This window comes from Lissotriton vulgaris, chromosome 2_1 (assembly GCF_964263255.1).
Source record: "Lissotriton vulgaris chromosome 2_1, aLisVul1.2, whole genome shotgun sequence".
Taxonomy (NCBI): Eukaryota; Metazoa; Chordata; class Amphibia; order Caudata; family Salamandridae; genus Lissotriton; species Lissotriton vulgaris.
In genome coordinates, this window is record NC_141687.1 from 1,994,843,202 (window position 1) to 1,994,856,395 (window position 13,194).

At 45.2% G+C, this 13,194-nt stretch overlaps 1 protein-coding gene across 1 annotated transcript in view; it reads right to left on the reverse strand.

The window, feature by feature from the left end:
• The window catches only part of TMC3 (transmembrane channel like 3), a 584,800-nt gene that overhangs the window by 44,756 nt on the left and 526,850 nt on the right, over positions 1–13,194 (reverse strand). Inside the window, exon 20 of the mRNA XM_086958221.1 lies at positions 1,569–1,611. Within this exon, the coding sequence (XP_086814347.1) occupies positions 1,569–1,611 (43 nt within the window). The remainder of the gene's footprint in view (positions 1–1,568; positions 1,612–13,194) is intronic.

Genomic DNA, 13,194 nt, shown 5'->3' on the forward strand with positions numbered 1-13,194 from the left:
GAGTCCTGGAGCTGGCGGTCGCAAAAGCAGGCCTGGATCCCACGGAATTTGGCCCCCATTCTTTCAGAATTGGGGCAGCAACTGAGGCAGTTGTAAGGGGACTCCCAGTCGAAAAGGTTAAAGGATTGGGAGATGGTCGTCTGAGTGTTACAAACGTTATGTACGTATTGACATGTTGTGACATGACCAGATGACTCATTGGTTTTGAAGTTTCTCGAACCTGTCACGCGGGGGAGGAACTCGCCAAATGTCGGCAAGAAACATCAGCTTCGCAACACAAGCAACAAGAAGATCAACGGACATTGGTGACTTGGATTGTGGGCCACTCTTATGTTCGGCGCACGAAAAATGTGTTTCTTTCAGGTGATAAGTGTAGGGAAAATTAAGTTATTCATGCTAGTTAAAGAGAATCATATGATGCAATTTAACCTTCATTTCTGCTTTTTGATTGCATGCTTCATTTTCTTAGTTAGTCACTCACTTTGTACTATATAGGGTACATCTCTTCAGGAGATTTGGATCTGGATCTTTTTGTATTTTCTATGATTTTTTTTAGAATAATATATTTAGACTTGTTTATAAACTTATAATTAAACCTGCTAAACTGTGATCAGAGAGTTGAGTGGATTAATTTGTAGCCAAATTAGTTGCACTGTATTGAAATGATAAACAGTGGTTTGATTCCTTTCACAGCTCACTCTACTAGATAGACATATCCACTCTGAAGGGACATTTTGTTAATGGGCCTGGATTTTAACATCCCCATCATTACTATGTAATTCTCATCCAATATTGTGTAGAATAATGCTATCTATCCGAACCGAAGACAGAGTGTGGGGAATGGATAGAACATGACGTTATTTGTCCTGTCAATGTGTGAACACTAACAAACTAGTTTATATGAATATTCACAAATTCCTATCCGACTATTTGTACCCATGGATATGGTACTCCTGATTCACCATGGAAATCATAAATATGCACTCAAAGAAGTATTGTTCCTGACGGCTGCAGATTTATATTTTTCTCTTATTCACAAGGCACAACTTTCCAGATATATTACTGGGTCAAGTCATTTTGTCAAAGACTGCCATTTTTCCAAATAGATGCTTTTTCCTTCTTTTGGTCTCCAAAATGGGGAAAACATTTCTCACATGAATAAATCTCTTCTCCAATGGCCTGCCAAGGTTGATGGGGCTCCTACTCTTGACGGAGATTTACTTCACTCCCTTGCTGGAGTAACACTCAAACAGTATCCAGAGTCAGAAGAGGTTAGATAGGCTTTGGTGAATGCTCGCAAGCTCATGAGTTAACAAATTTACAAGGAATCTTATTCCTCCTACTCCTCATCACGTATGTGGAATTTATTACTGGTTTATTCAAATCACTTGTTGCAACGAATTAACACTATTTACACCTGCATGTATACTTTTATGGATATTAACCAGGTGTTAATAGAGGTATTCATGGCCATAAATGATGGTTTACAGCTTTGAATCATCCCATGTTTCTTTTTTTCCATTTTGTGAATACATTTAGTACACTAAAAAATACAAGTGTTTACTTACCTACTGCCATCTGGAGCACTTTTTTCTTATCCTCATTCCTCTCCTGTAACACATTAACATAATATGTTTTTCAAATAATTTCATGCAGAATACCAATACCAAAGAAGAAGTTGGTAAAACACCCTTTCATGAGTCAGCTTCTGTTAGTTCTTTTGAGTCCTGATTCACAAACTGCATTTTGGAGCATGTAAATTAGTACTCTTTACATTACAAATGCAATTCACAAGACCACAGAAGAAAATCTAAACCTTTTTCTCCCCACCACAGTTGCGAAGATCTCTGCATCCATAGGCATGCGTTTTTGTAGGAAATGTGAGTGGACCGGCAGAGTGGTGTGACAATAGGGAATACATACTACAACATTTGTGAGGTTGAGGGAGCATTAAGAATGAGTTTAGCAAGGGACATGCTAACTGAAAACACATCCACAAAAGAGTAAAGCATTGTAATTCACAAAAATACACTTCTATATAAACAACAGCCAAACAGAGACAAAATAAGATTACATTTGCCCCATCCCAGCCTAGAAGTAAGTGAAACACCACACATGTTCAATCTCTGGTTTTGCAACACACTCCCATAGAGCACAGTGAAGGCAAGAATTTAACAATTTAATTGACAAATATTTAAAATGTAACTGATAAAAAAATATTAACTAAGTTTAAAATTAATTAAATAACTTTTTTTAGTGAGGGCGATTTTATTTTTAAATTGTTTAAAAAGTAATATTATGAAACAATATATTAAATTTACTTTAAATTTAATACACATTTCTTTAGAGGTGTTAATGCATTTTAACTTTTATTTTCTTAGTTCTGTCACTGAAAGATTTCCAGTATGAATGCATCTCAACCGTGACAAACCACAGAAATTCACCATAACTCTCACTCCCCCTCTTGTGCTGGACATCATAATGGACAATAATGAGGACATCAATTATGACATCTCCCATGATATCACTGTTTGTCCATGTTGTGTTCTTAGGGTGTGTGTGTTTTTTACATTATATATTTGTTCAACTTTTGCTTTGATTTTTATCTATTGTGAAGTTTTTTTACTTTTTTTTCGTTCTACCAGATCCTAGTTATCAACTGACAACACACGCCACAAACTCGCCGCATCCTATTTCATGGTAGACCTCAATATACTCTTCTCAGATTTTCATGTTTTTTATGATGTGCTTAATTTCCAACCCCCGTGGCTGTGTGCACTAGGGGTTTGATTTTGGGATAGAACTGTGACCAGGTCATGTGCCCCAAGGGACAGGCTGCATGTGGTGGCCTTTGGCGAGACTTCGCATCCATACTGCTGAATGCCGCCAATTCCAGTTTTACATGGCCTTTGGCCATGCATAGCAAGACTGAGCACATAATCTGTTATTTGGCCAGTTAATGTGCTCAACCTGCATTGAGCGACCAACATCTGCTGTATAAGGCCTTCAGCCATGCACAGCAGTTGTTAGGCATAAGGCCGTGCCTGTGACTAAGCCTTTTAGTAAACTCACAGCTGGTGAAAAACTGTGGCCCAGGTCTAACCCAACCTCCTCAGTGCATAGTATTTGGCAAGCATAGTGGCACAAACATTGTTGTATGCAACCTTGGGCTCGAGTGCCAGCCCATGAAACTTGACCTGAAACCGCCTTACATTTTTCTCATCCATGGTTTCCTTATATCTCCATTGCAGGCCTTTCCTTTGCTGCAAACATTGACCCCAACCCCAGTGTTGTGGATCCACAGTCCCCGAAAAGGTACTGAAGATCCTGCAACTCTTTCCTTTTTTAAATTGACCCTGGAAGGGACCACTTTAGTGCCCCTTTATTTTGACCTGAGGATCAGGGTGTGCCCACCCTGTCCCATTATATGGCCTTATTTAACATTTCTGCATGGGGACTTTTTCCACGTCCTGAAATGTTTCTCTTGTGACAGTCAGTCAAAGCTCTGAAAACTGTATTTCCTGATCTGATACCGTGGTTCTGAAAGGGACAATCAGGCACATGCATCAACCAAAAAATGCTTCGCAAAAATTGCGAATCGCAAAAAAAGTCTGTTTGTAAGTGCAATTCAGCCCTTCCCAATGCAGGAACCAAATTAAACACAAATTCGCAAAAATAAGGAATTGCACATATTGCGAGAACAAATTATGCGAATCCTTATCTGTGAGTCCCTTAACAGTGTTAGCAAATAGCGAGTCGCTAATAAAGAGTCGCAAACCTATGCATGTGAACTCGCAAATAGCGTTTCTCAGGAAAATCGCTATTTTGCAAGTGCAGATTAAGGGAAATCACAATCAGGTGGTAAAGTGGAGAAAAAGAAATCACACAGGTGCAACATCTCAGAAACCTATTTAAACTGACCTAGAAGACCCCTGAAGCTTTTCACAATGGCAGCACTCAACGTGATGGCGAGGAGGATGAGGAGCCATGCAGCAGTCCAGCGCAGAAGGATAATACAGGAGCGGATTTTTGCACATCACATTGCTGGGACAAACAGAAAATGAAATCTACGACAAGTGCAGGCAGAACGGTGCAATGATCCTACACCTAATAGCAGAATTGGAACCCCTAATGCAGCGCTAGACCCGTAGGACCCATGCATACCCGCCCCTGTCCAGGTCCTATGTTGTGTATACACAAAAAGAGGGGGGACGGGAAGCTTAAATAAGAAAACAAAAAGGAAATAGTCGAGGTCCAGTGCCCTTGCTCCCAAGACTAATGATTAAACACACAAAGGGGGCATCAGTTCCTCTAGGAGAGTGAACCATAATCTAGTTCGCTCAATAGTATAAATGAAAGGAGAGAATGTTCTGAGTAATGTAGTTGTTTGCTCTGTAAGAAAACCATAAGGAGGGGAGAGAGCTGTAGGGTGGGTTGATTCTTCTCGGTGACCTAGTGCCCTCAGAAGACCGCACGAGCGCCCTGAGTCATCATTGGGCATTGCTCCTCGTGTGAGTGGCGCTGCAGTCCCTCACGGGCCCCACAAGGGGGCTCTTTAGCGGAGTTCTTTTGGTGGAGATGCTGCAGTTGTGCATGCGGATCTGAGGGCCTAGTGAAAAAAATATATATTCAGTGAGTGCAAATTTAAAATGACCAGACAGTACCCGTCAATTAATTTATTCAAGGGTCTGGATAGCCAATTAAAAGAGGTGAACCCTAGAGCGTCCCTATATAAACCAAATAATAGGGGGGCGTCTGTGATACTAGAAGTTTGTCTCAGGGTAAGAGTGTGGGTGTCGAGATAAAAAATAAAGAAATATATATATATATATATATATAAATATAATTATTGGGTCAACATCGAATGGTCCCTAATGGATCTAATTGCGCTTATTCAGGACCAAACCATATTTCTCAAACCAAACAGTTGGGTTTGAAGACGCAGGTTCCAGGCCTAATGCCTATCAGCCTGCAGTACCTTTGTCATCAAGGTGTCAAGCGTCTTGGCGCTATCCGGTACGTTCAAAGTATGCACCTAAGCCCAACCCCAGCAGGCCTAGGTATGGGCCCCCTTGGCAGCCACTTGCCCAAATAGCGCGAGAGTGCTGAGGACAGGAACTTGAATTCCTCCTTGCCACCTCGGGAATGCCGGCAAAACCTGAGGACAGGATATTGGATTCCTCCTCGCTGTCTCAGGACAAAACAGTATAATTACTCCGTCCTCCATTTCCTGGGGATCCTAGTGGCGCTCACCACGACAGGATACCTTTACCAATCCCATCTGGACATTTCGCATTAATACGTTTTTCATCAGGGCTCAAATGTAAAGTATCGGAAACCCCCCCAAAAAAGGAATAAAGGAGCCTGCGTCACCACCCCGAGGCGCGAGGATTTGCACATATTGCGAGAACAAATTATGCGAATCCTTATCTGTGAGTCCCTTAACAGTGTTAGCAAATAGCGAGTCGCTAATAAAGAGTCGCAAACCTATGCATGTGAACTCGCAAATAGCGTTTCTCAGGAAAATCGCTATTTTGCAAGTGCAGATTAAGGGAAATCACAATCAGGTGGTAAAGTGGAGAAAAAGAAATCACACAGGTGCAACATCTCAGAAACCTATTTAAACTGACCTAAAAGGCCCCTGAAGCTTTTCACAATGGGAGCAGTCAACGTGATGGCGAGGAGGATGAGGAGCCATGCAGCAGTCCAGCGCAGAAGGATAATACAGGAACGGATTTTTGCACATCACATTGCTGGGACAAACAGAAAATGAAATCTACGACAAGTGCAGACAGAACGGTGCAATGATCCTACACCTAATAGCAGAATTGGAACCCCTAATGCAGCGCCAGACCCGTAGGACCCATGCATACCCGCTCCTGTCCAGGCCCTATGTTGCCTGCACCTAATTGCCTCAGGCTGTGTCCAGTGGGTAGTAGCTGTAGCTGAAGGGGTATCACAAAGCTCCCTTTCACGGTTCTTCAAAACCTTCCTGGATGCCATGAAGACAAGGATCCACGCCCACCTCACCTTCCCCACAACCCAACAGAATTTGAACAAGACAAAACTGGACTTCTACCAGGTAGCACAGTGCCCTCGTGTGATCGGTTGCATAGATTGTATGCATGTTCCCATTTGTTCCCCAGCATTCATTCATTCATTTTCAGGAACAGGAAATCCTCTCATTCAATCAATGTGCAAGTAGTGTGCAATACAAACCATATCATAACAGACATTGTGGCGCAATACCCTGGAAGCGCACATGACTCCTATATATTTCGATTCAGTGGCATCCACACCCGTCTGCTCAGGGGTGAATTTGGCGAAGGATATTGTAAACACATATACTTATTCTCAACACAAATAGACTAAATGTCAATGTATAACTGTTGCTAACCCTTTGCTTACCACCCAGTAGGTGACAGCGCATATGCCATGCGGAACTACATATTGACGCCATACTTCAACCCAGCCACACCCACACATGAGCAGAGGTACAATGCTGCACATATCAGCACACGGACTGTAATCAAATGCATGATTTGACTACCGATTACATCCTGCATAAAACTGGTGGAGCGTTGCAGTACCGGCCAGTGACCTACTCCCGGATAGTGGCTGCATGTGCCATGTTGCACAATATTGCCACCAGAAGAGTCATACCCATTGAAGTATCGGACATTGAGTCTGAGGGGGACAACCAGCCTCTTGCACAACTACGACAAGCGCATGGGGCATGCTCAGTAGAAGGGCAAAAGAGACGTGCAGACATCACACAACATTATTTCTGAGGTATGTAATGATGAGACAAGACACTTACATTTCAAACAGAAAAATATTTACTAATATGAGCCCATGTAGTATTGTGTAGCCAGAGAATGGTGCTAAAAAGTACAGTGATTGCCTTCCAAAAACAGCAAATTAAACTATTCCAGGACCTGGAACTCAATCACTATCATGGTTTTGTCCACGGTTACGTCACAACGGGCAAAAAAAGAAGGACATGTCAGCATAGCGCTTCCTGCCACGCACCACCAAACGCCTTTCAACTGTATCTGCTACATCCCCCTGGTGTGCACCGGAAGGTGTTGTGCTGCAGGTACAGCGCCTCCTGGCAGTGGTCACTCGCACCGACAGGCTGGATGCCTCCTCACTCCCCTCCCCCCTTTACATTTCTGCCACCAACAGTAGCAGCCTGGACCTGTTCCATAGCAGTGGTTACTTGGCCAAGAGCCCTGGCCACATTCCCACAACAATGACCCATTTCAATTTGCATGGCCACGGACCGAAGTGAAAGCAGTGCAGTGGTGTTGCAAAGGTTATTGTTTGACCTGGTATAGCCAGCCATGCGCATCATGTACTGCTGATGCCTCCTCCTCTGTGTGTCGTGGCCCACAATCATCACCCTGCTCAGCTCCTGCATGCTTTCATTAGTCTGAATATTTCCCTCCACCACCGTAGTAGTTCGTTCCCGCACACTATCTGTCATGACCATGATGTTCCTTGTCAATTTTGTTAGTTGAAGCTGGATTCATCCCCATATGTCTTGCTTGCAGGCACTGCACCCTCAACATCTGGGAATCCCCGCCACCCCACAAATTTGGAGCCTGGTCCTCCTGAGCAGCAATGCGGGCCCTTGAGCTGCGCCTCCGTCTTTGTCGGACCTGTGCCCGAGGTGTAGGTGTTGTGTTCACATGAGGCTGGCTAGTCACAGGCGTGGGTTCAGCAGCTGGCTCAGATTCCGTGGGCTGCAGTATTGGAACTTGGGCCCTGCGTTTTGTGGGTGTGGGGTGTGTGCTTGCTGGGGAGACAGGTGTCTCCACGTCAGTCTCTGCAGGAGTCTCCGAGATGTGTAGACATTCATTGTCTTCAGAGTCTCCTTCTGCTGCATCTGCGATGTGAAACCGTGCAATGTTAATTTGTGTTAAGGCTACTGTTGTGTGACATTAAGCATATTTGGCTGCGATTAAATCACTGACTGCCATCACTGACTGCCATCCAGTGTTGGCGTGTTTTACTTGCCATTGTTGTGTTCGACTACCCACTTGCCTGACATGCCTGCAACTCCCATAATGCATTTGGAGTATGAGGGAAAACGTGGACTGTAGTTTGACCTGTACACTGGGGTTGGACTGAGGGGATGTGCACAATTGAACAGTACTTTGAAGTGAATAGTTGCATGCAGCTTACCTTGTGAGGTACTGGCCGCTCAGGATGTGTCCAGCTGGGTCACTCCCACCACTGCTTCTGGCTGGATTGTGGACTCTACCAGATCCCCCAGGGCTGTATTGTCGGGAACTGTACATGCCCCCCAGTACTCCTGGCCTCCTTCAGCTATTCGCTCCTTGGCACGGCAACGCAGGTCGTACCATCTCTTCTTGAGGTCATCTATACTGCGGTATGTGACCCCCACAGCATTGACCTTGCTCTTGATACGAAGCCATATCCTGCGTATTTCAGCCTCTGGCACCTTCAGTGAGAGTTTCCCAAAGAGCTTGTCATGGCTCTTGGCCACCTCCTCTATGAAGTTTTCCAGTTCACTCTTGCTGAATTTCAATTTGCGCTTCCTGGGCGTGGCACTCTCCATTGATATTGGTTGATCCATTCTGGTGCACTGAAAGTTACTGCACACCAAGTTGGAATTGTGAATCTGCTCAGCTCCAGCACTTTGCTTCCACCTCTCATTTTCTCTGGGCACTGAATGAAGGATAGGCTGGATGATTTCCTGGTTGTGATGTCATCAGCATGCTTCCAATGCAAAGCGCTCTTTACGATTGCGTTAATTGCGATTTCGCAAAAGATATTTTTTGGGATTTACGCGTCTCTATTGTCAAATTGCTATTGGCGATTGTGATTTTTACCGATTCAGTAAATATTCGCAATGGGGTTCATGCATTGCAAACAGCACTTTCTAAATATCAATTCATTAAAAATCGCTATTTAGGAATCACTAAATCTGATTTTCATGCATGTACCCGTATGTGTGTAAAGGTTCCCTCATCCGTTCATATTCCTTTGTTTTTCTAATTTCTGGAGTTGTAGAGGATCTACAAATCACAAATGGCAGATGTATACAAAAGTATTAACCCTTTAAAGCCTGCTTAACAACTTATTACAATGCTTATATCTCTTAAACTATTGAACACTTTTACTTCAAACCAACAAAAGCACATTTTCTGAGTAAAGTTTTACTTTAATGCCAAGTTTGAGGTAAGCCTATTCAGTAGTTTGGACCGGAGGTTCTAGCATCCTTTCCTAAGGGAGCTAAAATGGGAAAACACAATTTTATTCCCTCGCCTTTTTATGTCGAGCTATTTATAGCTCTGAACTACTGCAGGGGAAACAACACTCTTGAACAAGTGGATTCTTCTCAATGCATGTTGTTTACTGAAGCGTGACACTTCGCCAGGCGCGCGCTTGGCCTCACATCCCATTCCCATATGCTTGTTCCCTCCCACTCGCTCGCTCCCCCTCTGCCTCCCCCAACGCCTCGCACCAGACTTCATTGGAATGGCCGACTGGCGCGTGCAGGCAGCGTGAGCTGACTCTGCCTCGTTTCTTGTTTTCATCGTCTCGTCAGGTGGGCGTGTATTCCCTGTTGTCTTCTGGTACTCTTTTGTAACCTACATTTTGTAGCCTGCACACGCTACTTTCCTCTTGTCTACATGACGTTAACGTTTGTTCTTGTTCTTGAGTGTCTGCCATATATTCAGTATTATACCTCTAATTGTACTTTTTGTTTTTCCCTCGTAACCTGCACACATATCACTCTTCCTCCTTTGCACCGTTTGCTGTATTCCGCTCGCTCACACTGTCACCCTTGTCTGTGCGGCACCCCCCGCCCCCATCGCCCTCGGCCATCCCACATTCTCTACTGCAATCACCTTTCCCGACAGCACCCGACCCCCCGCATTGTCCCCCCAGACGCCCATGGCAGTAAACCCGCCATCACAATTGGCCCCAGAAGGATGAAAGGCCCAAGCTTGACGCCCCTCCAACTCACGCACCAGTCCCCTCCCTCAACCTCTGCTCCTGCGCGCAGTCGCCTCCGAACCGCGTTGGCCGCTCCATGCTTAAATCCCCCCCTGCATACCCCCTCCTCACTGCCCCTAGTTAAGTTCTGCTAGGCACCCTGGCAGCCCTGATCGAATCCCTGTTGTCTTGAGAATTGCCCCCTTATTTAACCTCCACAGGAGGTGGGAGGATGGTACCAACTAAGCATGGGCGGAAAATCCGTTCCGCTCGCGGATTTTCAGTAAATTCGCTATCCGCAAGATTCGCGAATTTCCCGCAAAATCCGCGTACGAAAATCCGCGAACGGGGATTGGGTCAAAAGTTCAAGCTGACTTTTGTAACTCTTTTAGAATGGTGCCAGCAAGCTGCCAGAGCCATTCTAAAATAGTTACAAAAGTCAGCTTCAACAGGAAGCTCTAATAGATAAAGTAAAGCAAGTGCTGCTCAAATTCAGTTACACAATCATTAATCACCCCCAAACTTGGGGTGATTGATGATTGTGTAACTTAATTTGACCTTCAACTGGAGCACCTGCTTTACTTTATCTATTAGTGCTTCCTGTTGAAGCTATTTCTAGCTATTTTAGAATGGCGCTGGCAGCTTGCCGGCGCCATTCTAAGTGGGGCTGAGGGCAGAAGGGCACAAAAGTGGGACAGAGGGCAGAAGTGGACAAAAAATGAGTGGGGCAGAGGGCAGAAGGGCACAGAAACAAGTGGTACAGAGGGCAGATGGGCATAAAAACAAGAGTGTGGCAGTGATTAAGCAGGCAAAAAAAAAACCCAGCGAAATTGCAAAGTGCCTCACGAACACCCGCGAACATGCAAAGCGCCTCGCGAACACCCGCAAACACGCACAAATAAAAAAATCCCCAAATTTGCGCGAATTCGACAATTTTGCGGATTGCCAATTCGCAAATCCGCAAATTTGCGAATTGCCAATTCCCAAAATTCGCCCATGCTTAGTCCCAACTCCCTGGCTGCCCTTCTCCATGCTCACTCCTCCTCTCGCCCCGCAACCCACACACGGAAACCGACCCCTTGTATTTTTATTCGCTCACAATTGTCACCTTTGCCCCATGCAACCCGACCTTTCCTTTTGTAATTTGTTCACTTCCACAAGTGCCACCATCGCCTACGTAACGTTAAAGTTTGTTCTTGAGTGTCTGCCGTATATTGCAGTATTATACCTCTAATTGTACTTTTTGTTTTTCTCTCGTAACCTGCACAGATGTCACTCTTCCTCCTGTATTGCACCGTTTGCTACCTCATGTATTCTACTCGCTCACACTGTCACCCTTGTCTGTGCGGCACCCCCCCCCCATCGCCCTCGGCCATCCCCACATCCTCTACTGCAATCACCTTTCCTGACAGCGCCCAACCCCCCGCATTGTCCCCCCAGCGCCCGCGGCAGTAAACCTCCATCCCAATTGGCCCCTCCCCCGCCCCCCACGCCTCGCACCAGACTTCATTGGAATGCGCTCCCAAGCTGCTCACCCGCCGCTTGCCATATACTATCCCTGCCCGCCTCCTTCGCCCCCCCTCCTCTGCATGTCCCTACCTCCTTCTCTCTCGTTCTCTCAAGCCTCCTCTCTCTCTCCCTCCTCTCTCGCCACACTCCCTCAGTATTTCCATTACAAGGGTGGCCCCCCCCGGTGTGTGTCCCTCTCCATGACTCCTTGTTTATTTTACTTCACGCACCCAGACACGTATTCTTTAGTCTTATTTTCATTCTTTCCTTTCCAGCGCACTCTTCCCATCTTTGTCTGTTTCCTTCGCCCCTCAATCAACTCTCTCGAGCTCGGATGCGGACACTCCCCCGTCACCCTCATCCTCCTCTACCCGTCTTCACATTACTTTTAAATTCCACGTGCCCTCTCTCTAGCTCACTCTCATCTCTTCTATGGCGCAACTACCTCCTTCCTATCTTTGTCATAATCGGGTTGCCCCATTGAGCCAAGGTTCAGGATAGCGTTTTAAAATGAAGAAAACAAGATAATGTATATTTTCCTTGCTTGGTTATATTCTTGGCTCACAACTCGTGACCAAGTCGTGTTGGCCCCTGAACGGCGGGGTTGGCTAAACAAGAGAGGCTCGCGTTACACACTGAAGAGTGAAGAAAGACTTGGCACACACATCCCCTCTGGTGAATCCAAAGCCAGGTGTAACTTGCTTAGCCAGTCGCAGTGCCTTGAAGAGGTAAACTCTATAAAACTCTATTAAAAAAAAAAAAAGTTCCATCTAAAATAAAAGACGAAGTGTAAGCTACCGTATCCAAAAGCTAAGCAGACTATATTTGAGCTAACACGGAGTACAACCAGCGCTCCTAAAGCCAGTTATCTTGACTAACCAGCATTCCTAAACCATGTCATCTTGAATTTCCCTACTGTTCCCTGATAGCAGGAAGTGACGTATCTCCTACAATTTGTCTCCATATTCTATGGTTGCAAGTCATATTTATCGACAGAAACTACAGTAGCGTTTCACTGGCACCATATGTAACTGAAATGTTCGAGTCATTCATTCCATAGGGATGTTCTGCAGCATGTGTGCACATCAGAGAGTGTGCTTGCTCATAAAATCGGTGCATTCGCCATTCAGCACAGCACGAGCCGCCCACTCTACATGCTGTCAAACTGTGCTTGGGCTCCTTTAACGCACAGGGCGCACAGACAGCCCATGCACTCTCACACACACTGCATGCATTCATAGCATGCAGTGCGTGCACTCAAACCCCAAATAATGCACAATCAACTATCAAAAGTGCATGCCTGCACACTATTAAAAAAACATATGCATGCACACAAAACAGTACATCAGGGGAAGATTGGTGCCTTGACACGTTTTCAGGATAGCCAGGGACTATGTATGTAATGTGCATTTAGATTCATTGCCTGCAAATGTGTGGCATGGATCAGGTCCACCTGATCTTAGATTGAACACACCTGCAGTACATGTATGTATAGACGCCGACATCCCATGTGGGCGTGCGCACACGGATGCAGTACACTGCACAACACATAGTACAAACACACACAGTGTAGTGTGTATGGAACTGTACAGTTATACACCTGCACCATACATTGAGTCACAGACACCACAGAGAGCATGCAAGTGTATAACATACGGCTGATGCACCCACACCACATACAGTGTGCACACATGCAGAGAAAGAACACAGACC